Source organism: Panthera uncia, chromosome C2 (assembly GCF_023721935.1).
Source record: "Panthera uncia isolate 11264 chromosome C2, Puncia_PCG_1.0, whole genome shotgun sequence".
Lineage (NCBI taxonomy): Eukaryota > Metazoa > Chordata > Mammalia > Carnivora > Felidae > Panthera > Panthera uncia.
The window spans coordinates 81,960,985-81,988,893 of record NC_064810.1 but is presented as its reverse complement, the minus strand read 5'-3'; the positions used below and the strand labels follow the sequence as shown (position 1 = coordinate 81,988,893).

General features: G+C 41.1%; 1 protein-coding gene across 1 annotated transcript in view; it reads right to left on the bottom strand.

The window, feature by feature from the left end:
- The window catches only part of MCF2L2 (MCF.2 cell line derived transforming sequence-like 2), a 258,201-nt gene that overhangs the window by 105,816 nt on the left and 124,476 nt on the right, over positions 1-27,909 (bottom strand). The window contains exons 11-14 of the mRNA XM_049628514.1: positions 22,688-22,879; positions 20,098-20,289; positions 12,446-12,623; positions 5,999-6,075 (exon numbers count right to left, since the gene is read on the bottom strand). Of these exons, the coding sequence (XP_049484471.1) occupies positions 5,999-6,075; positions 12,446-12,623; positions 20,098-20,289; positions 22,688-22,879 (639 nt within the window). The remainder of the gene's footprint in view (positions 1-5,998; positions 6,076-12,445; positions 12,624-20,097; positions 20,290-22,687; positions 22,880-27,909) is intronic.

Sequence of the window (27,909 nt, the reverse complement as noted above, 5' to 3'; positions counted from 1 at the left end):
TAAATTCAAATGCCATCTCCTCTGTAAAAATATCCCCAATCTCCTTATTATGAACTGTTCTGTCTTCTGCCATCTAACATGTTATATTCCTTGTCCTGGAGGTATGCCATTTTACTCTACATTATAAATTACTGGAAATACGTTATTTCCTTCATGAAACTTGTAAGTTCCTTAAGTTTAGGCCCCAATGTTAGAATTATTTCCATACGACCTATAGCAATTGCTTTGAGATCTATTAAATGAAGTTGAATAGGATGCCCAGATTGGACCAATCAAATATTTTAGTCATCTCAGTTTTTTATTTGTCAAAGAGCAAAGTCAACAGTGGCCTTCACTGTTATTATCTTCTTTGTCATATAGTTCTCTCAGTGAAAATACATTCTCATAGATTAATATAATCATGCCTTCACTTCACTAAGTATTGGACTCGATATTAGCCTAAGAGATCCATACCACCTTAATGAGTTCTCCTTTAACCCAAGTCTTCATGACCTATAAATATAAGGTCAGTATATATATATTTATACAGTATATATTTATATATATATAAATAAGCCAGTGTGACCCAAAAATGCAATCTTTATACCACCTGCATTCTAGTTACCAAATTAAAATTTTTTTTAATTTAAAAGTTAAAACTTCAGATTCCTGGGGGCACTCAGTAGGTTAAGTTTCCAACTCTTGATTTCATCTCAGATCATGATATCATGGTTTGTGGGATGGAGCCCCACATTGGGCTTTGTGCCGACAGCACAGAGCCTGCTTGGGACTCTCTCTCTCCCTCTCTTCTGCCCCTCCCCCACTCATATTCTCTCTCGCTCTCTCTCTCAAAACAAATAAATAAACTTTTCATTTTGTTTTCTTTCTAGCCCTACTGAATCAGAATCTCTGAGGGTAGAGCTTGAGAATCTGCATTATTAATAAGCTTCTCAGGGCTGCGATACATAGGAAACTTTGACAACCTTGGTTCTAGAAATTCTTCAGAAAGCTTGGTTGGGGGCTGCCTCAAGGATTTGGTGGATTCTCTGAATGACTAGACTTTGAACATCACAGAGGATGAATACTGAAATGAGCTTATAAGTTCATACAGTTTTCCTGTTGAGAATCAGAAAGGTAAATGACAACTGTGGGCGTGAGAAAGCAAGGAACAGAATTGGGGCCTGATCTGCTATCATTGAGCAAAACGGTATACGTTCAAGATTAGGAGAAGCTATCCCATTTAAGACCTGAATCTGACCTTCCTTCAGCTTCTTTTCAACTTTTACACAGAATATGCTATTTATAAACATGGGATTAAGTGGAAAACTAAAATTACCGAGACCCTGCTATATGTCAGGCATAATGCTAATAACTACTTTCCATATATTTCTCATTTTTAAAAATTTTCTATTTTTATTTTGTTGACATTATTATCACTATTTTTTTAAATGTTTATTTATTTATTTTTGAGAGAGAGAGAGAACAAGTGGGGGAGGGACAGACAGAGAGGGAGACACAGAATCTGAAGCAGGCTCCAGGCTGAGCTGACAGCCCAAACTCACGAACCCCGAACATAGGGCTCGAACCCATGAACCATGAGACGATGACCTGAGCCAAAGGTGGACACCCAACCGACTGAGCCACCCAAGCACCCCTTATTATTATTATTGTTATTATTATTATTATTGAAGTCATATATTTCTCCTTTAATCAACCATCTGTGAGATTATTTTATCCCCATTTTGCAGAAGAGGAAATTTAGAATATGAGAGATTAAGTAAACTGGTAGTTAGGTAAACTAAGTAGCTAACAGGTTATAAATAAATAGACTGAAGTTAGATGTTAGTGACTGTTAGATTAAATAAACTGCATGTTTCAAAACCCAGTTCCACCATTTACTGGTTGTGTGACCGTTATGGAAACTCAACCTCTCAGAGTCTCCACAGCATCATGGATAAAACAAGGGAAACATCACCTTCCTCATCATCTTCCTCAAGATACTGAGAATTTATAATGAAACTGGGTACATACAGCACCCAGTACAATGTGTTAGCAACCCTTCCCTCATCTCTCCATTCTGTAACTTACAGCCTTGGCTTTTTTTTTTTCTTTAATTTTTATGAAGGAGGCTGTTTGCTTGCAAGCCTAAAAGCACCTCTGCTACTAGGGGCACCTGTGTGGCTCAGTTGGTTAAGTGCCTGACTCTTGATTTCAGCCCAGGTCATGATCTCACAACTCATGAGATGGATAGTACAGAGCCTGCTTGGGATTCTCTCTCTCACTCTCTCCCGTTCTCTCTGCCCCTCCCCTGCCCATGCTCTCTCTCCCTCAAAATATATAAATAAACTTTTTAAAAGTTAAAAAAAAAAAGGCCTCTGCTACTTTAAGCCCCTTTAACAGGTGTCCAGGAGCATTGTTTGTTAGTGCTCACAGCCAGTAGCTCTCTGCCTTTATCCTGAGCGTTTACATTCATGAAAAAGGAATTTTCATCAGCCTTTGGCTTCTTTCTAGCTCCAAAGAGGCTGTGATATAAAAGTAGCTCCAGTGAGTCATGCTTTCAGCTTCCAGCTGGTGACGTAAAAAACCTGAACTAGCCTCATCACCACTGCCAGCAACCACAGCGAATCTCCTCCACTGACAGGCTTTCCTAGACCACATTAACAAGTCTAGCACATGGCCGCACAGCTGCCAGATGGCCCTGAGAGCCTCAGCCAGCTTGTCAAGTTTAACTTAGTTCCTTTTAAGAGGTAAAGTAAGGATCACCCCACCAGAGAAGATGAAATGCCTTTTTTGGAAATGAGTTTTCTGATGATGATAAATTCATATCATGATTTTGTTGCATGATTTTGTTGTAGTGAGTATCAGTGACTCTAGTGGCATCATAAGCAGTTTTGGTTTATAGCTTTTTTTTTTTTTTTTTTTTTTTTTTTTGTCTGTGAGCATTTACCCTTGAGGGCAAAGAAGGGCATTTATCACAATGTTACAATTTGCACTGTGGTTTCATTTTATCTTTGAGGTCTAGGCCTAAGGTCAAAAGGATGTCAGAATTGTCACTAGAGTCAGATGCTATCCATCTTGGTCATTTCTCCTGGACAGTGGTCACAAAACACATGAAGAAATGATTGTTCTTGACGTAAGTCAACCTCTGTGTCCCCCTTCTAATAAACCATGGATCACACAGACATGAATCTAAACTTTTTTTTTTTTAAGTTTATTTATTTATTTTGAGAGAAAGAGAACCAGCATGGAAAGGGCAAAGAGAGAGGGGGGGCAGAGGATCTGAAGCAGGCTCTGTGCTGAGAGCAGAGAGCCTGATGCGGGGCTCAAACTCACAAACTGTGAGATCATGACCTGAGCCAAATTCAGACGCTTAACCAACTGAGCCACCCAGGCGCCCCTAAACTTTTTTCCCTAACCTATCTTCTTTTCCTACTAGTTTTCTTACATATTTTGAAATGATGATTTCCCTGGTTTTATTACCTACCTTGTCAAATGCCAATTGCATTTATTGGTCTTGAATTGAATTTTAAGTCTAGCATTTGGGGATTTAGTTCATAAATCCTCTTCCTTCCTACTCATGTTGTTCACAACTGTATAGATTCTGCTCATACTCTTGGTGTTTAGAAGCAGAAGTCTGACCAGCTTCTGTTTGCCCAAACTGAGGAAGTCTGGCAGCCTGTTTCTACCCTGCTTCCTCCACTGCCTTGACTGTTAACATGCATATTGTTGCAGGAAAAGCCCTTCATTAAATACACAAACAAGGCAACAGTAAGGAAAAACAGCAACAAAATCCCAGGATAATTGTAAAATGGAATTGTGCTGGCTTCCTAGTACCTATGCTATTGGTGATCTGCCTAAACACAAGGGGGGCAGCCTCCTGGAAGGATGTGCTTGGAGTCTGGATTAAATAAATAGCACAACCAAAAAAGAAGAAACAAAAAGTCTGGTGGTCAGAGATTCTTGGATTCTACTTAACATTTTCCAACCCTATAGGCTTCTGATTCTTCCCCTTCCCTATAGTTCCTGCATTGTCTATTTTTACTAACATATGAAATCAGAGTAAATAATAAATGTAGCTTATGGTTTCTTCTTAAATATCTTCAGGTCTTCCCTGAGAAAAGGTGCTTTATGCTTACTGACTATATTTCCTTTTCTTCCCCAACAAATTAAACAATAGCACTCATTTTTATTGTTCACAATTGTTGAAATAATTCACCCTAATTTGGATTCTTTTATACGAGAACCTCCATGTACACACAACTCCTATGGCCTCTTTATAAAGTGTGTAGGCCATAAATATGTTGTCTCAATATGGGCAGAGAAAATCACAGAGTTATGAGGTAAGTTCAAATCACATTGTGTGTTAATGGCAACAGCATATGAGTTCAGGGGCTGGATCTGGGCTTTGGTACACTTGCCACATTCAGAGATAAAAGTCTCTGAAGCCCAGGTACAGAAAAGGGTAGAATGATGCTCACTTTTAAAGTTGATCACAGTTAAACCCTTTTTATGTCACTAAGTAATTCCACAGACTTCATGGATGTCCAGTCTGGCGAAGTCTCATTACAGTTGCCCATTTAAAAAAAAAAAATTGCTGGGGTGCCTGGGTGGCTCAATCGGTTAAGTGGCCGACTTTGACTCAGGTCATGATCTCACCATTCATGGGTTCGAGCCCCGTGTCGGGCTCTGTGCTGACAGTTCAGAGCCTGGTGCCTGCTTCAGATTCTGTGTCCCCCCCCCCAACCCCTTTCTGCCCCTCCCCTGCTCATGCTCTATCTTTCAACACTGAATAAAACTTAAAAAAATTTTTTTTTAATTTGCTATTTACTCTTTCAAATGGCTGATCATGACTGTGTGAAACTGCAAACGGTTTCCTAACTCTGGAAGATATGGTAATGCAATTCCTCCAACCACACGGGATTCCCAAACAGCTGTAGCAATGTCCTAATCTGCCTCAAATACAAAAGGATGACTAAACAGAAGAATGCAGCTTTCTCTTTCTAAGAAAAGTCAGCTGGGAACTCTACTTCCTACATTGTTTTTGCTTCTAGGAAAAAAAGTCTGAGACCTGCTTTCTGCCTGACTTCATAATGGTCAGTGGGGTCCTATATTCAGACACATTAGGCACAGATGATGGACCCAAACTGTGTGAGCCCATGGTCTACTGGCCTCTGCTTTCAGAACCATTCCATCAGCTAGATACTCATTTTTAGTGAGCCAGAAGAAAAGGAACCCCTTCTCGGGCTGCGTTTGCAGCAACATATATCCACAATTCATTGTATTTGGGTATTTAAATATAAAGTTACTTTACAATTATACAGTGCTTGGCAATTTTCAAATATTTGTTTGCTGCTAAAAATTAGTTTCAGACAATAGCTGTTGTTATCCCCATTTTTACAGAGGAGAAACCAAGGTTTAGAGAGGTCATGTTACATAGACGTAAGTCTGCTTGATTGCAAAGCTCATGCTTTTTTTCCCCCTTAACTTTTACTTTGAAATAATTATGGATTCACATAAGGTTGCAAAGAAATACAGGGAAGTCTCGTGTACCCTTCCCCCAAATTCCTCCAATATTGATATCTTCCATAACTAGAGCATAGTATTAAAAGCAAGAACATGATGCTTGCACAATCTACAGAGCCTATTTAGAGTTCGCCAGTTAGACATGCACGTGTGTATGTGTAGCTCTATGAAATTTTGTCTTTTTTTGTACATAAACCACACACTTCTACCAATTTTGAATACTAAGTCAGAATATAGGAAAGAACAAAATGACTTTTCCCTCAATAACATAGTATCTCCCAACAATTCCATTCATGGCCAGACAGTTTTTCTACTCACAATTAAGAAGAAAGAAATCCCACAAAACCTCAGCTGTTGAGAGCACTAATCTGTGCTACATGCCTTTATGGACACATCTTTTGGGGTTGGGTTAGGGGAATCTGATTTATTGGTAATTATAGCAGCAATATTCTTTCATATCAGAAATTTTTATCCATAAAGAGAAAGATCATCTTACCTTAACTTCAAGTTTAGTTTTATCATCTTTTTCTACTGTCCCTGTACAAGGTTCCTCAGATGTTCTCTGAAGAGGAGCTAGAAAAACAAAGAAAACCTGCCATTAATTTGTCAACTCAGCTTATAAATAACTCAGTATATAGCCTGGCTTGGACAAGCACCTGGACTATGTGGGGCCAACTGATTAACAAAGCTTAACTGAGCTGCCGTGGTGATTTGTGAGGTGGGAGATGAAATTGAAGGTGAAGGAGAGAGCAGAAAAGAAATAGTTCTTGACCCCAGGCATTTAACATTTGATTCAAAGAGACAAAAGTCACACACAACATCACATGAAACATCAAACCACAATAAATCAGTAAATACAATGTGGTAAAAACGATAGAGTTTCCATCATTCCCATTTTTAAGTCTCCATAAAAAGGTCACTTTTTTCATGAAGTCTTCCTGGACATGAAAACTTTATAGATTCTTGACTCATTTGGCTAGGCATCTGACTCAGTTCAGGTCATGATCTCACAGTTCGTGAGTTCAAGCCCTGCATTGGGCTCTCTGCTGTCAGCACAGAGCCCTCTTTAAATCCTCTCTCTCACTCTCTCCCTGTCCCTCCCCTGCTTGCTCTCTCTCTCTCTCTCTCTCTCTCTCAAAATAAACAAAATAAACACATTTTAAAAAACCCTTGATGGATCTTTCTATGCACTGCTGCTTTAGCATTTATCTTTGTACTGTATAATATTGCAGTTGATGTTGTTTTGGATTAAAAGACCAGATTCAATTCCAAATACCACATTCATTGGATATATATTTTTTCATTATAGAGGTAGTTAATTTGTGCTTATCATCGACAATTTTTGAAAAATACTGAAATCTTACCACTTAAATACAACCACTTGGTATATTTCCTTATAGTCTTCTTTAAAATGTTTTCTCCCTCTCTCTCACTCTCCACATACATACCCACACACACACACCCCACACCCACACTCACATAATCACACTATGATTATATAAGTGGATGTCTATGCCTGCCCAGCCAGAAATTGTTGCTAATCTACCAGTTGGATTCCAGAACTGATGGAACTGCATTTGTTAGTGGATGAGACAACCATGGGAAAAATTGGTTAGCTCAGTCAGGACAGAACTGGGCTATCTTGCTCTTGTTCTCTTCTCTCTGTCACTCCGTCACCCTCCCCTCCTTTCCACAGAGCTCTTGGACACCTGGGAGACATCCTTTCTTCAGGCTCCAAGGCCATTTGGCAGTAAGAATGGGACTTGTGGAGGAGGAGCCCTGGTTAGACCTTGAGGCTTTCTCACCCAGCTTTGCCAGAAGGCTGCACTGGGGATGATGGCTACAAGGCTAATAAATAAGTGGTACTTCGAGTTCTTGTCACTGTCAACATCCTTGTGTAGAGAGTTCCCCTGGAAAACTCACAGGATACATGTGATTAACCCAGGACAGAATTTGAGCACTTCTAGGTCCTATGGCCAAAATACCATCCATCTAATGTCCCCAATATATCGCCCTGATTCTTATCTGTGGTGAACTTATCTGTGGTAAACTGTGGCCTCCAGAGGTTCCTCCCAACCCCAGGTTCTGTGAGTCAACTGGAATCCGCTTGGGCTTTCTATGGATTTTTCACAGATATTATTGAAATCTGTAGTGAAGTACACTGCTGCTCCTGGTTATATAACCCCTGAAGGAAATTCATAACAATGAACACTCCTTTGGGCTCCTCACTCTCTGCAGGATCCCTGTAAGCTGAGTGATTGCAGGCATAATAACTGGATGCTAGAAGCGCATAATACATTATATTCGGCAACACCCATGGCTGAGGAGTACCTGCCCTTAACAATGTAAGTAAAGTGCTGAAGTTAAAGGCAGGGGCAAGGAGCCACACTGCCGGCATTCGAGTCTTGCTATTCCTTGTCCAAGACACATATTATCAGAGTAATCTCTGTGCCTCACCATCTTCGTCTATAAAATGTGAAATAATGAGAAAGCCTACAGTATAGGGTTGTTATGAGGCTTAATGAGTTAATATATGCCGAGTGTTTAGATCATGGTAAACAGTAAATTTTAGCTATTATTACAGCCACAAAAGAATTTTTTCATGTTCCTTATAAACTTCAGAGAAGTTAAATATTGTAACCAAGGCACCCGGCTAACAAGAGTCACAGTCAAGATTCCAGCTCCCTCGCATTCCTTACACTGTGAAATGTAATGATTTATCTTGTAACGGACGCAGTTACTAAGGAATCAGACAAGTGTGTCTGAAAATCCCATTAGTGATTTGCTTGAATCCATACTCAGTGGTTACTATCCAAAACAAAAGTGCAGAATTGTTCTGCAGAATGAGCAAGTTGCCAGGTCAGTGATATCCATTCAGACATGAAAAAGTCTGTTTACCCTAGAAGGGTCACTGTCTTTTATGAAATCTTATGTTTGAAAAAGAAAGAGAAACAAGCTGTCATTCTCACTTTATTTGCTTATAACAAACATATATCCCTTAAAACAATGACAGAGGAAAAAAATCATAGAAGTGAGCATAATTTAGTTTTGGGAAAGAGCCCTAGATGAGAAGTAAGGAGAGCCAAGTCCTGTTTCTAGCTATCCAAAAAGATGACTCCATGTGTGTGAGTGTCTGTTTGTGTCAGCAGGATGTGTGCAAAATTATATTGAGTGTGCATATGCACTTATGTCTATGAGTGTGTGTGTATGTGTGTGCACACAGAAAATTCAAGAATAAATGCACCAAACTGTTGTCAAGACTTGCTTCTAAAAAGTGGAATATGTGACAGGAGACAGAGGACTGTAAATCATACTAAATGGAGAATTATCAGAAGACCCCATAATTTTCAGATAAATAGAAACAAAAAGGATTTGTTGCCAGAAGATCTGCACAACAAGAAATGCTATAGGTTCTTCAGCTTGGAGAGAAATGACACAAAATGATGATTCAGATCTACAGTAAGGAATAAAAAGAACACTGGAAATGCCTGAATAAGAGAGTAGATGTAAAAGACTATATATATAAAATATAACAGACTATACAGAAGAATATACCACAGAGCATGGAAGGAAGCATATGGAGCTATAATGTTGCAAATTTCCTATATTTTACATAAGATGCTATAATATTAGCTCTAAGTAGACTGTGATAAATGAACATAATAATCTCTAAGGAAAATATCTGGGAAAAACAATGCAAAGAGGTATGCTAAAAAGCCAATAAAGGAATTAAAACAGAACACTAAAAATATTTGCTAACGCAAAAGAAAGTAGGAAAGGAGGAACAGAGGAATAAAAAAAATGAGACAATAAACAACAAATAACAAAATTATAGTTCTAAATCCAACTATATCAATAATTATATTGTATGTAAATGGACTAAATACTCCAATTAGAAGGCAGAGGTTAACAGAATGTACTAAAAAGTCAAGACCCAGGTGTCTGGGTGGCTCAGTTAGTTAAGCATCTGACTTAGGCTCAGGTCATGATCTTGCAGTCCAGGAGTTCCAGCCCTACATCTGGCTCTGTGCTGACAGCTCAGAGCCTGGAGCCTGCTTCGGATTCTGTATCTCCCTCTCTCTCTGCCCCTCTCCTGCTCATGCTCGCTCTCTCTCTCTCTCTCTCTCTCTCTCTCTCAAAAATAAATAAACTAAAAAAAATTTTAAGCCAAGACCCAATTATATGCTGCCTATAAGAGATATACTTTAAAAACAAGGAAACAGAAGAAAGGAAAAAATATATCATGCAAACACTAAGCACAAGAAAACTGGAATGCTATATTAGTATCAGACAAAATAGACTTCAGGACAAGGAGTATTACTAAAGGAGGGAAGGAGAGATATTTCCTAATTATAAAAGGGCCAGTATATCTGGAAGACATAACAATTATGAACATGTAAGTGCTTAATAACAGTTTCAAAATACATGAAGTAAAGAATGATATACATATCATATCCAAGAGCAGTTTATCCTAGGAATGTACAATTGTTTTAATATTTGAAAACAAATCATTGCAATCCACCACATTAACAAATAAAGGAGAAAAACTATATGATTACTTCAATATATGCACCAAAAAGACCATCTGAAAAAGTCAACAATCATTCATGATGAAAATTCTTATCAAATGAGGGAGAGAAGGGAACTTCCTCTATTTGGTAAAAGGCATCTGTGAAAAACTTACTGTTAACATCACACTTTAAGGTAAAAAATGAATTATTTCCCCTAATACTGGGAAAAGACAAGGTTGTCTGCTCTCAGCCCTTCTATTTAACATTGTACTGGAGGTCTTAGCCATTATAATAAGGCAAAGGAAAAAAGCATGAAGTTTGAAACAGAAGAGGCAGAATGTCCCAATTCACAGATGACCTGATTGTATTTTATGCAGAAATATATTCTTATTGATAGTTATATATGGTAAGTTCCATTTACTATACACTTAAAAAAAAACATGAAATGGCTAAGACCTCTATACTCAAAACTACTATACTGCCAAATACCATATGATCTCACTCAGATGTGCAATTTAAGAAACAAAATAAATGAGCAAAGGGAGAAGAAAAAAAGACAGAGGGAGGCAAACCAAGAAACAGACTCTTAACCATAGAGAACAAACTGATGGTCATCAGAGGAGAGAAGGTGGAGACGTGGGGGTTAAATACGTGATGGGGATTAAGGTGTGCACTTGTGATGAGCACCGAGTGTTACATGGAAGTGTTGAATCACTATATTGTACACCTGAAACTAATATCATGCTTTATGTTAACTAATTGGAATTTAAATAAAAACTTTTAAAAAAGCACACCAAAAACAAAAACAAAAAAATACTATACTGCCAAGAGAAATTAAAGAAGACCTACATAAATGGGAAGTTAACAACATTTATGAATTGGAAGACTCAATATTGGTAAGACAACAGCTCTCCCCAAATTGATCTCTAAAATGAGTGCAACCTCAAGCATAATCTCAGCAGAAATTGAAACGTGCTTCTAAAACTTAAATGGGAGGCACCCGGGTGGGCTTAGTCCGTTAAGTAGCAGACTTTAAAAAACATTTTTTTAAACATTATTTTTGAGAGGCAGAGCATGAGCAGGGGAGGGGCAGAGACAGAGGGAGACACAGAATCTGAAGCAGGCTCCAGGCTCTGAGCTGTCAGAACAGAGCCTGATGCGGGGCTCGAAACCATGAATGGTGAGATCATGACCTGAGCCAAAGTCAGACACTTGACCAGCTGAGCCACCCAGGTGCCCCTAAGGGGCAGACTCTTGATTTCGGCTCAGGTCATGATCTCATGTTTTGTGAGTTCGAGCCCTGCATCAGGCTCTGTGCTGACAGTGCAGAGACTGCTTGGGATCCTCTCTCTCCCTCTCTCTTTGCCCCCACCACCCGCTTGCTCTCTCTCTCTCTCAAAATAAATAAAATAAACTTTAAAAAAAATAAAATAAAATTTATATGGAAATAAAAAGAATCTAAAACAGCCAAAATAGTCTTGAAAAAGAACAAAGTTAGAAGATGTACCCTACCTGATCTCAAGGCTTACTAGTAAGCTATAGTAATGAAGACCATGCAGGATGGGTGTAAGGACTTATCTATTGTTTTTATCTTTCCAAACTTTACCACTCCATTGCTAATAGAATCTTGTAAGCATTTTATTTTATTTTTTTTTTAATTTTTTTTTTCAAATTTATTTATTTTTGGGACAGAGAGAGACAGAGCATGAACGGGGGAGGGGCAGAGAGAGAGGGAGACACAGAATCGGAAACAGGCTCCAGGCTCTGAGCCGTCAGCCCAGAGCCTGACGCGGGGCTCGAACTCACGGACCGCGAGATCGTGACCTGGCTGAAGTCGGACGCCCAACCGACTGCGCCACCCAGGCGCCCCTCTTGTAAGCATTTTATTTTATTTTATTTTATTTTATTTTATTTTTTCCTGTGCTTTGAGGGTGCCAATGCCAAAGACTTTATTTATTTAGGAGAAATTTTTTTTATTTTTTTTTATTTTTTAATATATGAAATTTACTGTCAAATTGGTTTCCATACAACACCCAGTGCTCATCCCAAAAGGTGCCCTCCTCAATACCCATCACCCACCCTGCCCTCCCTCCCACCCCCCATCAACCCTCAATTTGTTCTCAGTTTTTAACAGTCTCTTATGTCTTGTAAGCATTTTAAAGGTCCTTAATGGAGACTATTTTATGCTGATGTTGTTTGCACATGTATATTATTCCTCTTCTAGACTGTGAGGTCTCCTTGTATCCAGGCACTCAGTTTTTTTACCTAACTCTATAAAGTCTTCAATGCCTGTACTCTTCCACATCTGTAGTTTATTTTAAATAATATTTGTCAAAACAACAACCATTATGCATCTTAAGCAATCACAATCTCAACCCTCATGAGCACTGATGAAACATAAAGGCACGAAGCTTCCTCTCTAAATAACCTACCCAAGGTGGAGGGCTGGCTGGTTTTCGGTGACACCCATTTTGGGGAGGACTCAGGATGAGGGGCCACGGGTTGCACCGGGCGAGTCTGTCTGGCTGCCAGTTTCATCAGACTCATTTGCCTCTTGTGAAATATTTCCTGCACATCACCCAGCTTCTGCAGGACTTCCTGGGCTTTGGCCTGCAGAAACAAAAGCAAATCATGACCAGGTCACTCTGCACTGAGTCTGACGACATGAAGCATTCCCTTTCTCTTGTCTTCCCCTCCTCCTCCAACCCCACCTCCTTCAGGTGACCCTTCCATCCATATGCAAATCATTGCACAACTTGCCTTGCACCGGAATTATGCTTCTAAGAGTCTGAATCTCTCACCTTATGGGCAATGATCATATCCTTTTCACCACCATATCTCCATGCCTAGAACACTGCCCGGCACAGAGTAGTGCTCAGTAAATATATATTGAGTAGATAAATGTTCACTAAGCCATGTCCATTAATAGTAGAAGAGGATAGGGGCACCTGGGTGGCTTAGTCTGTTAAGCTTCCAACTTTGCTTCCCGTCATGGTCTCATGATTCCTGAGTTTGAGCCCCACATCAGGCTTACTACTGTCCACACAGATCCTGCTTGGGATTCTCTGTTCCCCTCTCTCTCTGCCCCTCCCCCACTTGCACTTTCTCAAAAATAAATAAAACATTTTAAGAAAAAAGAATGAAAATAGTGGAAGAGGATGCCATAGACTATGAATGAAGGGCATCAGGCCACTTTTCTAAACAGGAGGGTTTCAAAATAAGAGGTGTATCCTGAATAAAAGCCCTGATGGAGAAAAGAGTTGAAGTGTTCTGGAGGAAAGAGTTGGCTACATCCTGAGGCAGGATCAAGGGAACCACCCAAGGATAAACATTTAAACTTTATTCTGTATGACCCCTTCTCTATAAGTAGTAAAGAAATAAACTGAAAAAAAAAATCAGGGGAAAGATGAAACTCACAGACATTCCCATAACTGACTATATGCTCTAAGACAGAGGTTCAAAAGAACTAAAAACAAGACTTGGAGGTCTCCGAGTTTCACCAAGGCCTAAATTCTGCAAAATACATTTCTTCTGGCCTTGCTTCCAGTATGACATCCCTCCAGCTCTGGTGGGTCAAGGGAAGTGGGTAGTCTTTGTCATGACATCCGTCTCCTGTATGATTTAAACCACCAAAGAAAGGACCCAGAATTAGAAGAACTCCACTACCACAAGCCTTCCAGAGTGCCTAATTCTGAAAGTACAGACTCAGCACACTCAGGGAGGAGGTTGCCACGTTTTGCAACTGGAAAAGTACATTTGTCTTTTTTGTTTGTTTTTTAAATACTTATTTATTTTTGAGAGAGATAGGGTGTGAGAGGAAGAGGCTCAGAGAGAGAGAGGGAGACACAGAATCTGAAGCAGGCTCCAGGCTCTGAGCTGTCAGCACAGAGCTTGATGCAGGGCTTGAACTTATGAGGTCTTGAACTCATGATCTGATGGGTCAGATCAGATCATGACCTGAGCCAAAATCAGACACTTCACCGACTGAACCACCCAGGCACCCTTACATTTGTCTTTTTTATGCTGGGCCATCTTCTGAGGGAAAGAGCCAAGAGCCCTGAGGGAGGACTGGCACATCAGCTATGGAACAACTGTGGCCTCAGAGTCCTGTCAAGGCTGACGTCTACTCCAAGGTCTAGTGCTGGTCTTACTCCTTGTAGGGTCTAAAATGTGGCTGGTCTGAGTTGAGCCGTGCTATCAGTGTAAAATACACACTGGATTTTGAAGACATAGTATGAAAAAAAGAATGTAAAATATCTCATTATTAACTTTGATATTGACTACATATTGAAACAATATTTTGGACATATGTTAAACAAGACATTATTAAAGTTGATTTCACTAGTTTCTTTTTGCTTTTGTAAATGTGGCTACTAGAAAATCTTAAGTCACGTAGAGAGCTTGAGTTACATTTCTATTCAACAGTGCTGGTCTAGACTAGGGATCAGCAAAATTTTTCTGTAAAGGACCAAACAGTAAATATTTCAGGCTTTGCACACTGGTCTCTGTTACAACTACTGACCTCTGCTATTGTACCATAAAAGCTGTCATAGATAATATATGCTACATAAATGAATGAGTGTGGCTGTGCTCTGATGAAACTTTATTTCTAAAAGTAAGTGGCAAGCAGCTTTGGCCCACAGGCAGTAGTTTGCTGACCCCCAATCTAAATTAAGGTGGGGCTTGTGTTTAAAAGGTCTCTTCAGAGAACGTGTGACTGGTCTCAGGAAGCTTGCTGTACAGTGGACTAGAGGTTCTGACAACACAGCTATGAGTCCAGATCCCAAAAGAAACCAAATCCCTTTATGTCAGGGTGATAGCAATGTCAGTTTGCATTTTGGAGGGATGGTGATGAGACAGCCCAATGATAAGCTTGAGGAAACGGAAACTGAGACATAGGCATTAACTGTTGCACAAAGATCAAGAAATCTGACTGAAAGAATGTCAAGTTGTTCATGTATGGTATACAGCTCTGATGTGAGGTCAGTGCCACATGCTGGAGCCCAGTGGCTCACCACTTGGACTAGACAGGACCTGAATCACCCTTGCCTTTTTGCATCTCTTCCTGAAGATCCCACGGTAAACCCTGGAAATGGTCAGGTGGTCAGACGAGACCCTAAATTCCTAAACTCAGGTGAAGGGGAGCCGGTGCAAGATTAACAACTGCATCTCCTCCGTTCCTCTGAACTCTTTTTACTTGCAAATCCATTTTCCATACCACAATCAGAATTATCTCTCCAGGATGTAAGTCTGACCATACAACTTTCCTGTTTAAAAGCCCTGCTGGGGCATCCCACTGCTTCAGGACAAAGTCCAGACTCCTCATGGAGGGGTCCATGACTCCTCACTGGGCCCTTCATTAATTGACCCTGATTTCCCTCCAGTCTAACCTCCACTAGTTCCCACCCCTCACTCCCGCCTCCAGGGGCGGCAGTTACCAAATGCTCTTGTTTCCAGCCTCTCTGCCTTTGTAACTCTTCTTCCTCCCTCTGCTTTTTCTCCCTTAAAAACTCCTATGTGGTCCAAATTTAGGCATCTTCTCCTATGATGTCTTCTTCTTCTTCAGGCTGAGCTGACCTTTGCCTCCTCTACGTGCCCCACTATCCCTTCCATTCCACATGCTCTTGGACCAACACACACTTACCGGAAACACGTTTGTCTTCCACTAAACTGCCAGCACCTTCATTATGGGCATTGTGACTTTCATTATTGTATTCCCAGAATAAAGCACAAACTGGATTCCCAGTGAATATTTATTTTTTTTAATTTCTGTTCTTTTTTAAAAAATGTTAATTTGTTTATTTTGTGAGAGAGAGAGAGAGAGAGAGAGAGAGCTGTCAGTGCAGAGCCTGACTCTGGGTTCCATTTCAAGGAACTGTGAGATCATGATCTGAGCCAAAATCAAGAGTCTGACGCTTAAACAACTGAACCACCCAGGTGCCCCCTGCCCCACACAGTGAATATTTAAAGAATTGAATTTTGCTACTTGTTACTGCGATTGTTTAATTACCTAAACTGGGCAGTGAAAGCAAAGGAAGGAGAAAAATCAAAACAGCAGCACTAAGAGGATAGTGCAGAAAGGCACTTGAAGAGCCTCAGACAGACAAGGTGGCTGCTACAAGAACAGCAGTTTACCATGATTTACCATGATTTACCACTTACCATGATGATTACCATGTCTTAAATGTAACAGATTCAACTGTTTAGATATGGAGTACTAGTGTTTTAGAAATAAATTTTATTTTTTCTAGTAGTTTTAGAATTACAAAAAAATTACAAAATAGTACAGAGAATTCCCATATAGATCACCCAGTTTCCCCTATTATTAACAGTTTGCATTAGTATGGTACATTTCTTACAATTAATAAAACATTGTTGATATGTTATTTTCAGTATTAAAATTATAATTACAATAATAATAATTAAAATTATTATAATTATTATTAAATAAAAGTCCATACTTTATAGTTAGATTTCCTTAGTTTTACCTAGTGTACTGTTCCCTCCAGGGTCCTATCCAGGATACCAGCTTACATGTAGTTGTCATGACTTTTTAGGCTCCTATTGGCTGTGTCAATTTCTCACCTTTTCCTGATTTTTGATGACTTTGACTATTTTGAGGAGTATTGGTCAGATATTTTGTAGCATGTTTCTCAACTGGGATTTATCTGATGTTTTTCTCATGATTAGACTGGAGTTACAGGCTTTGGGGGTAAGGCCATGGAAGTAAAGTACCATGTTCATCCATCATATCGAGGGTACATTATATCTACTTGACAACACTGTTGATATTGACCTTGGTCACCTGGCTGAAGTCCTGTGTGTAAAGTCACTTCACTTTTGTTTCTCCTTCTCTGTTCTATACTCTTTGAAAGGAAGTCACTATGTACAGCCCACATTTAAGGGCTGGAAAACTATATTCTACCTCCTCAAGAGCAAAGTATCTACATAAATAATTTGGAATTCTTCATAGGAGATTAGTCTCATCTGCCCCATTTATTTATTTATTCCATCATTTATTCATATCAGGATGGATTCATGGATATATAATTTCTTTGGGGCTATAATCCAATAGTACTTTATTAATTTTGTTGTTCTAACTGTTCTAGCATTGGTCATCAGTTCTTTTCAGTTGTTGCCTATATCCCATCACTATGGTTTGTTGTTTTATTTTTAGTAGTTCATTCCGGCACTACAAGATGCTGTAAGATCACCTTACGTATTTCCTGCCCCAGCCCTGGAATCAGCCATTTCTCTAAGAAGCCTAGGTCTCCTTTACTGAAGAATGGTATTAGAAACCAAGATCTCGGTGCTAGGTGTGCTCACTGGCATGGGGGGGGGGGTCTCTTTGCTTCTAGGCTATCTCAACTGTCAAAGTAAAAAGATACATGTGTCTGTACCATATCTACATATACATATATCTAGGAATATTTTTATATGTATAGAGTACCAGTTTTGACAATAAAGTCATTACTTCTCAGTGGACAAAACTTTCTTTGACACAACAGGATATTTAAATTTTACAACCTAAAATTTTATTCCAAACCAAAAGAAGTAAAGATGGACTTTGGAGATGTTTTAATCCATATGACCTACAGGATTTTTTCAAAAATATTTCTCTTATAATCCTCTCCTTCCTTCATGTTTCTGCATATTTCTCAGAGGTGGTTTATTAAGTTTTATTCATTTCCTGGTAGGTGGTATGGTCAGAAAGTTCACTGAAGTTGGGCAGCACAGCAGCTGTGGCTACAAATCTCCCTGGTGGACCTGATACACCTATTTGAGCAACTAATGGAGTTGGAGCTGGGTGAGACAGATCTGCCTTAGGAATCTGACCTGGAGCTACCAATACTGGGTCTGCAATGTAGAACCTACACCAGATGGGCCTTGTCTTTGTTCCTTCTGCAAGGAAGTAGAAGGATCTTTGTGTTGGGGGAGGGTATCTGCCTACACATCCCCCACCCCTTACCAAGATCACAGCTTACCACCAAGAGGTTTAAGGGAAAGAACATCATTAACATACAACACCATACTGAGCTACCCCCACTGTAATCTGCCCACTGTCACCTGCCTTCCCACTTGTTCAATAAATATAAATTGGACACCAGGCAAAGGTTAGGCACAAGAATGCAGGGGTGGATGAGGCTCCTGCCCTTCAGGAGCTCCCAGTGTAATAAGCAAGACAGACATTTAAAATAAATAAGTAGCTGGGAAGCCTGAGTGGCTCAGTCCATTAAATGTCCGACTTGATTTTGGCTCAGGTCATAATCTCACAGTTCATGAGTTCAAGCCCTACATGGAGCTCTGCACTGAAAGTGGGGAGCTTACTTGGGATTCTCTCTCTCCCTCTCTCTCTGCCCCTCCTCCACTCTCACTCTCTCTCAAAATAAATAAATAAACTTAAAGAAAAATAAAATAAATAAATAGAGATGCCTGAGTGGCTCAGTCAGTTGAGGATCTGACTCTTGATTTCGGCTCAGCTCATGATCCGAGTGTCATGAGATTGAGCCCAGCATCAGGCTCCACACTGAGCATGGAGCCTGTTTAAGATTGTCTCTCTCCCTTTGCCCCTCTCCCCTGATGGCTGTCTCTCTCCCTCCCACTAAAATTTAGAGGAAAATTAATTTTCCTCTAAAATTAAATTAATTAATTAATTTTTAAAATAAATAAGTAGAATGTAGTGTGGTATACAACATTTTACAGCAAAGGCTCTTAGCCTGAATTCATGGATGGGCTTTAGGGCATCCCATAAAATTAATTATAAAAGTTACATATGCCGGATATTCCCTATTTGTCACTCTACTATGTCTTCTTTTCCCTGCTTTGTGTCCCAGGAAGCTGACCTGTATGGACTCTGTTGGATAGGCTCACTTGCCTATGGTCTTTTAGTTGGTTTGGCCAAGGGGAAGCACTACCTGGACATCCAAGAGAGGGAGAGAGGAGAGTAGGGATATATATTTCTCCATTAATAGTTGCATTCCTCTGCCCAAGGCCACAACCCTTACTAGCTGCCTGTCACAGTCACAGCTACAGTGCTTCTTGGGTTCCCCTTTGCTCTTTAGGCTTATGGGTGGTCTGGTTCCATTTTCTTGCTAGCCCCAGGGACCTTCACCATCCTTATTGGGTTCCCTAAATCCTGCCATATCTTTGTAAAAAGTGCCTATATCAAACTCTCTTTAATCACTTTGAGTATGCTGGTCCTGAAAGTATATGAATCAGATTCCATGACTCAAAAGAGGCCCGTGACTCAAAGAAGTAAAGAAGGTGTTACTGAAGAGATACATACAAGGTGGTGGGAATCGCAGAGGAAGGTGTGCCATACAGAATTCTGCTGACTTCACAGAGGAGTGCTCCTCTCAAAATGCAAATCCAATCAAGTTATTCCCCTGCTTAAATCCTTCAGTGGCTTCCCACTGTTCTTAGAATAAAGACCAAACTCCTTAAGACGGCCCACAAAGCCCACCTCATCTGCCCCTCTCTTATCTCACCCCAAACACCCTTCCTTTGCTCTCTGTACTCCAGCCACCCTGACCTTTGGGTTCTGTACTTGTAACAGACTCCCTCCAGGCCTGTGTCCTCTGCACATGCTGTTACTTCTAATCTGGAAAGGCTCCCCCATCATCTCTACACATTCTCCAGGCCTTGGCTCAAGTATTCTCAGTCCAGGTCAAGTTTTTCTATCACATGCTCAGCAGGATCCCAAATCCCTCCTCCAGAACACTTATCTTAACTTGTAACACATTCTTATGTTTTGTGTTTGACATTTATTAATGTCAGCCTCTCTTATTAGGTTCCATCAGAGATGAAACCATGTCTATTATTGCTGTGCCCTCAGCACAGTATGTGGTATATCAGAGATGCTGATGAGTATTTGTAGAGAAACGAATGACTGAGAGTGATATTTGGGTGAGACCGTGAAGGGTATTTGCCAGGAAGCACAGACCAAGAGTCTAAGAGGCCACCTCAGAACACAGGAATTGGTGAACCTGCTCAGTACATCCTACCCGGACTTTCTTAAGCAATAGTCAAAAGGCCCCCAGTGCTTCTTTCCAACCACAAGATTAAAATAACCCAGAAACATTACCTTTAGGTCAAGGGTGAGTATCAACTCGAACTGGCTGTAAAACTCCATGTGGCTGGGCAAGTGGTACTCCTTCGCGGTGCCCAGGAATGCCTCAATGTCGTTCAAGGCAACGTCAACTCCCTCTCGTGACTGGCACTTGTCTACAGCTTGGGAAGCCAAAAGGTAGATTCCTGCTTCACACCATTGGCTGACCTTTTCAAAAGAAACACAGTGCCCTATGCAGTCAGCCTGACCACAACCCTCAGGAGGTCTGAGCTCATCTGTGGTCTAGAAGGATCCTAAGACAACAGGAAATTGTCATGGGACAACATAAACTTCAGAGGTCTAACCACTGTCAATGCAACTATAAGGTGGACAAGCCCAAACTAATTTTACATCTGTCCACATCTCAGGAAAGTCATCCAGTCAGTAAAAAAAAATCGTATAAACATTCTTCTCTCTTCCACAGACAGTAATTGCTACATCTCCAAAAGGAGAGAGTTAGGTATTCCTAAGCTTGGTTTAACTGTGGAGAAATGTAACCAATGACTTTTCAGGTTTACATTCTAGGCCATTCATTGTGCATCCTAACTGGTTACAAGACCATAGGGTGACAAATGAGATATTAGACCTGGACTCTACAAGTCTTCCTAGGGAAGGGAACATCCCTTTTAACAATAACACTACTTTTCTCTGTCCACATTTGCATTTACTGGTATTTGTCTTTCCTAGGGAAGCATCGAAGAATGCAAAGCTTTGTAACTCACAACAGCAATACTCAAACTTTTCCCAGAATGCTGGGATGAAGTCAGATAGGTGATGAATTCTAACAATTTAATTTTTTAAAGACTTAAACAGAAAGACAGGGACCCTTGTGCTGCCAGAATATTTATGTATAAAGAGGCTGCCAGTGCAAGCACATCTGCATTTCCATTTACCATGTGACCTGAAGAGCTACGTAAAATAACTATACAGGGGGAAAAAGAACAAAAGGGAGCACTCCAGAGTAGTTATCTCTAAGTGGGAAAATTATAGGCAACTTAAGTTTGTATGTTTTTTCCCTAAATTCCTTATGCTGAATGTGTACTACTTTTAGAATAACAAAACAAAATAAAGATATTTAAAAATTAATGATTACCAATGTGTAGGGATAAGGAGGGGGATGGCATGTGTAGATGCCCATAAGAAACTTTTTTCCTTTTCCTTCTCCTTCCTACATTTTTGGATTTTCAAAATAATATAAATCATGCTTTAATATATAATGTGAAAACTTTCTCTTAAAACATACCTAGATCTGCAGAAAACATTAACCTGGGGTCTTCTGCAGAGTCACAGCAGATGCTTGCTCTCCCAGACACACACACACACACACACACACACACACACACACACACACACACACCAGCATTAGGCTATTATCTCTAGAGCAGATATGGAGTGAGAAAAACAGCAGCTGATCCTGCAGAGTTTAGCACACAGGACAGACTGTGCACCAGCCCCTTAGGAGCCACTTGCTTCTGGAACAGCTGTATTTCATTGATACTAAAATCCCTTTGGCATTGGGATGATATAAACAGCCTGGGCGAGTGCCCCTGGCCATCAGAGAGAAACAGTTATGGGAATGGAGCATGCTGACTCATGGCCGTGAGCCACATGCTGCCTGCAAACAGCTGACAGGGAAGGCTCCAGAAGTCACTGCCCCTGCTGACCCGGCACCTGCCTCAGAGATCACCACTGAAGGGCACCAGAGCTCCACCCATTCCCTGTGAGCCCTCTGCACACAGTGTTGCTGTCTAATCTAGGGAGACTCAGGTTTGGAATTTGGCAGTCCTGACTTCAAATCTGCAGTCCCCTATTTTTACCCCAGGTATGTCGTAAGCAGTCACTTATCCCAGAGTTTCTCAGTGTTGTCCCTGTACCACCTGCACCAGAATCACCTGGGGACTTGGCGGAAATACTGATTCCTGGGCATCATCCTAGACTTATTGAATCTGAGTCTTCAGAATGGTACATTAGAGAATCTGCAATTATAGCAAACTGATTCTCATGTATTAAATGTTGTGAACCATTGACTTCCCCATGATGGATATCAGTTTCTGCCTCTGTAAAATAATGCCATTAATACTTTCCTCACAGGTTGTCTTGAGGATTAAATAGATGACATAATTATACTTCTGGCAGGAACATAGTAGGTACTCAATAAATGGTAGGTAGGAGTGTATAATGGTCATTAGTACTTCAGTTTCTCCAAAAGGATTAATAATATGATGCCTATATATGAGAAGCAACTTGCAAATATAGTGCTTGGCTCTCTGTCTGAAGGGGAATCAAGAAATGTCCCATGGGCCAAAACACACTCTAAGTCCAGGTCTACACAGAGGAAAATGAATGTTAGTTCATTCTAATGGGATATGGTGGGATGGTGGGGGCACTTTTACCTCCAATGCCTCTATGACCTAGCATCTTCACAGCTTTTAATGCCTCTTGAGCACTATTTCATAAGAAGTACATTATCCTCTCAGCAATGTTGTGGGGCAGGGAGGATGAGTATGATTAAGACTGTTTTGCAGAAAATTTAGCAAACATCAGGTCATGGCTTTGCTGTGCTCACCTTGTCCAGTTGTCTATGCAACTCCAAGGACTTTTCTAAAATGTCATATTTTTTCTTGTTTTCATTGATGAAGTCATCGCAGAGGTGCCTGAGCTCTACACACCTGGGTCTGATGGAGTCTGCTGCATAGTGGTGGCTTTGGATGAGCTGGTCCCCAATTACTGCAAGCAGCTGGGCCTTTTCCAAGGGCTCCTGTGAAGTGAACGTCCAAAACCAAGCATCAGAAGCCAGGTCATGGTGAGGCTGATATTTGCCTACCGTGTGCTCCAAACCAGGAACAACTTAGGGAGATGTTGATTCAGGTCTTAAGCTGAGAGTCGGAGCTGGGGAACCTGGGAAAGCTCTGTGGCAGTTTGAAGTCTCCAGGAAGTCTAGCCTAGTCCAGGGTCACCTGCACCTTGAAGAAGAGCAAGCCATTCATTCAAATGTTTGTTGAGTTCTGGGTGAGGCACTGAGACTCTAGTGGTAACAAGCCATGATTTTCAGTCTAATGGAGAACTCGGATTATTAAATAAATTATACCCGTAATTCAATTATTACAACTGTGATAAGTTCTTGGCAGAAGAGCATGAAGTGTTATACTGACCAGAACTGGAGACTCTGAATTCTCCTTTAAACTAAATGGAAAAGTAAAAGGATCAGACATGTGACATGAGGAGAGAGTAGAGTTAGCTGAATTTGGAAAACTGGTAAAGATCTGGTTTGGACAACTCTGAGGGATCATGAAACTTTAAGAAATATGTTTATCTAAACCCCTTCATGGGACTCACAGGATCCCACTCTGCTCTGAATTCATCTGACCAGAAACCACGCCTCCTACCTCTCCCTGCATGGCTTGCTTTGTTCTAACCACATGTGCCATGTTTTTGTTTTTAATTCATTCATCACATATTACTGAGGACCTCCAAATGCCAAACACTGTCATGTTAGGGGTTTGGTGGTAAAGCAGCTAAAATCCCTGCCCTCATGAAGCTTACATGTTAATAGAACACACAGGCAATAAACAATTAGGTATGTAGATTATATAATATCTTAATTGGTGATGAGTGCTATAGAGAAAGATCAAATCGGGAGAGAAGGGCAGGGAGTGCTGGTAAGGAGTTATTTTAAGTAGGATGGTGAGAGAAGGACTCACTGAGAAGGTGCTATCCAAGTGGTGCCAAAGCGTTAGCATAGCAAGACAGAGACCACTGCCCTTGCAAGGCCTGTTTGTAAGGTTAGGCCTTGGGTGCCATCTAGGAATGTCAGGAGGGTTCCTGCCATCCCCTGATAAAAATGGCTCACTGTGCCATTGGTACAAACAATATGCTTTACACTAAACCCCTGCTTTCTTTCTGGGAGTAGAGAATTCTGGTATATGCCAGGCAGAAGATACCTATGTGACCAGCCCCCAATAAAAACTGGGCACTGAGTCCCGAATGAGCTTCCCTGATAGACAACATTTCACAATAGTGTCACAATCCTTTGCTGGGGGGATCATCTGATGGGACTCCACTGGAAAAGGAATCTTGGAAGCTTGTATCTGATTCCCAACAGACTTTGCCCCATGCACTTTTCCCATGTTGATTTTGCTTGGTATCTTTTCACCGTAATAAATCATAACCACGAGTACAATTATGTGCTGAATCCTATGAGTCCTCCTAGCAAATCTTCAAGTCTGAGTGTGGCCCTGGGAACCCCTGACACAGAGAAGTCAAGGCCTGAGGTGAGGAACAACCCATGCTGTACTTGGTAGGGACATGTTTGACATATTCAGGCAGCAGGAGGAGGCCACCTGGAACAGAGAAAGCAAACAGGAAAGGAGTAGGAGACATAATCAGAAGAAAGAGGGAGACTGGATTGGGGAGGGCCCTGATGCCACCATGAGCACTTGGAAGCACTGGAGGGTTCTGAAGAGAGGATCTCATTCATATTTTTAAAAGGATGGCTCCTGCTGTAGTGTTGAGAACAGCAGAGAAGAGGCAAACCAGCGAGGCCAGCTGGTGTCTCCTGTAGTAATCCAGGTAGGAGGGATGGTTTAAACAAGGCTGGCAACCAAACTAGCCCCTGTCTCAGGGTCCTTCCCTTGGATGCTTCTCCCAGGTTGGCTCACCTCCTCACAGGACCTTCCCTGATTACTGTATCTAAGTCACTCCTGGCAACACACCCACCCAGGCCCTCTCTCTCACTTCGTTTTCATTTTTTTTTTTAACAGCTCTTGACCTCTACCTGAAAGTATCTTCTTTGTTTACTTTAACATATGATTCTCTCATACTCCACCCACCACTACCAATACGTAAGTTCCATGAAAACACTTAGAAGCACCTCATAAATATTTGATCAATAAAATGTTATTAGCCAGTGAACTAGAAGATATAGTGATATACTTGGCTGGAATTGTGTGAAAAAACATTGACCCGTGAGTCAACACAGATGACTTCCATGCTTCCAAAGGTCTCCAGAAGCTGAGAGGCCATGTGCACCCTCGTGACTACGTTAAGCATTCCAGTAAGATGCATTTGCCCTAGTTTAACTTTTTATAGTAACACAAGGAGTTATGATGACTCCAGGTGATGACCCTGCCCCTCTCTCAACTTACAGTGGTTTATGGTTTCAACAATCTCAAAAACACTGCCCCTTTCCTGGGCCAGTCATTCACCAAACTCTGCAGAGCCCATATCCTTCTTAACAACTTCATCGAATTCTGAGCCCTTCTCCAGGGCAAGAACTGTCTGTTCTTGCCTTCTTGCTTTCTGACCAGGACAGCTGGTCTCTTTGCTTTCCTTCAGGCTCTCCTTCAAATCATGCTCCATAATTCTGATGAAACAGCAACTCCATTATAGCGTCTCATCATGTCTACATCACTGCCACACCTCAAAACCTTCCCTGGATCCCCACAGTCTTCATGAGAAAAGTTCAAACTTCTGAGCAATGCAGAGGGCCTTTCATTACCTGGTCATGCCTGTGCCTCTCCCTCCTCCATCTCCTCACCCCCAACTGTAACCCAACTAATGACCTGTTCATAGTTCTCCAAATATTCAGGCAGCTTTGGGCCTCCATGCCTTCTCTGCTTGCTCCCTCTGCCTAGAAAGCCCCATCCTTCTCTCACCACTACCCCGCACCCCCCCCCCAACTCACCTCCTGATACACCTACACTCCTCTGGAGCTAACTGTACATCACCCATCAGAGTTCACCTTCTCCATGAGGCTTTCTCTAACCCCACCATTTAATTTTGATGCCTCTCCTCTGTGCTCCCATAACACTCTGTGCCTTTCTTGATCAGAGCACATACTTCACTATATTGTGATCACTGATCTATTGCCTGGGCTAATGCCGCAGACCCTTGTGAGCATGAACCAGCTCTTATTTAGCCTAAAACGTGCCATGGGGAACATATTAGGTACTTAGGAATAAATGATTGTTGTACAAAACAAAACTGAGTAATGATATGGGAATAAAGTGACACAAATCAAGCAGTAGCTATTTAAAAGAACTCAGGTTTAAATACCCAGTGCATTTGGTCTGCCCAGCAAAGGCCAGATGGTCACCACTGCATAGAAAAGGTCAGAGTGCTAACTCCTCAGGCAGTGATTTTTAACTGTTTTGCTCACTGTAGTGTCCTCATAACTTAGAACAGCACTTGGTATATAGTAGTAGAAGATCAACAAATATTTGCAAAATGAATGAAGAATGAATGAGACACTCTTACTAGAACCGCTCAGCCACTGCAGGTTGAACATAGGAAACATTCCGTAGCACAGTTTGCCCCACTACCTCTGTGATGTTAATGAAAATAGCTAATATTCATGGAGACCTTACTATAGGCCAGGCACTATTCTGAATGCTTAAGTTGACCGTTTCTTTTACTCCTTACCACAGACCCTTTGACATAGGCCCTGTTTAACAAAAGGGAAGTAGAGGCACAAATGGTCCAAAGTGACCCAGGTAGGAAAGAGAAGAGACAGGTTTCAAACTCAGGCAGTCTGGCTCCAGAATCTAGTTCTGACCAACACACACACAGAAAAATGGCTGCATTTGTTCTGCCTAGGCTTAGAGACCTCATTTGGCCGATCAAATTCTGATTTTCATTGGGTTTATCAACCTGTCTGATTCTAGTCAAATATAGAAACGTGAAAACTTCGCAAGGAAGTCTGTTGCCTTTTTTTAAAAGTCCAGCTGCCAAATTTATTATGAATAGCACAAATTTGGGGTGCCTGGGTAGCTAAGTCAGTTAAGACTCAGACTTCGGCTCAGGTCATGATCTCCTCACTTGTGAGTTCCAGCCCCACATTGGGCTCTGTGCTGATGGCTCAGAGCCTGGAGCCTGCTTCAGATTCTGTGTCTGTCTCTCTCTGCCCCTTCCCTGCTCACACTCTGCCTCTCTCCCTCTCTCTCTCTCTCTCTCAAAAATAAATAAATATTTTAAAAATTAAAAAAAAAAAAAGAATAGCACAAGTTTTCTGGGCCTAGGAAACTTCGCCACAGGAAATTTCCCAAGTGCTTTGTAGTGATCACACCCTGCCCTTTGCTTGGCATGCAGCATCTCACCCTTCAGAACTGTTCTTAAAACACCAAGATGTTGGAAGAGAGGTGTGAATAGGCGGTCCAGATGGGTCTTGGGAAAAGATCCATACATATAGCTCAGGAGCCACACTGGATGGCTAGAAGATCACTGTACTGAAATGAATGGGTAATAATAATTGCTTCCAGGTTCTGATCATCTACTATGCTCCAGGCACTCAATCCTTATGAAATCTCTACCTCATTTCATCTTCACAGGTAACAGGAATGATTATTAACAGTTTATAAGATGAGGGGATGTGTTCGGAAAGACTAAGAAACTTGACTAAGGGCACACAACTGGTGGTTGTTAGAGCAAAGATTTTAATCCACTCCTGTCTGGCTCCAACGCCTGTGTCTTGTCGCCTCCTAGGCCTCTTGGCCTCCTTGCATGTGCTATAAATGATGGCTGCACAGCCATGACTGTTAAATCCTTCAGGTGCCTTCAAAGAACTTTGCTGTAACCCACCCCCCACACACAAATTGCAGCTTTTTAGTCTATACACCTTCTGCTGAAGAAAATCCGGTGAAAACCCACCAAGGTAAAAGAAATAATGAGAAAGAAATGGCTGAAATCTGGTGTTCTGAACACAAGCCAGCCTATCATCTTTGAGATGCCAAGAATTCCAGAATGCTAGATGGTCAAGTTGCAGCATATAATTCAGAAGCCCTTATTGTAATA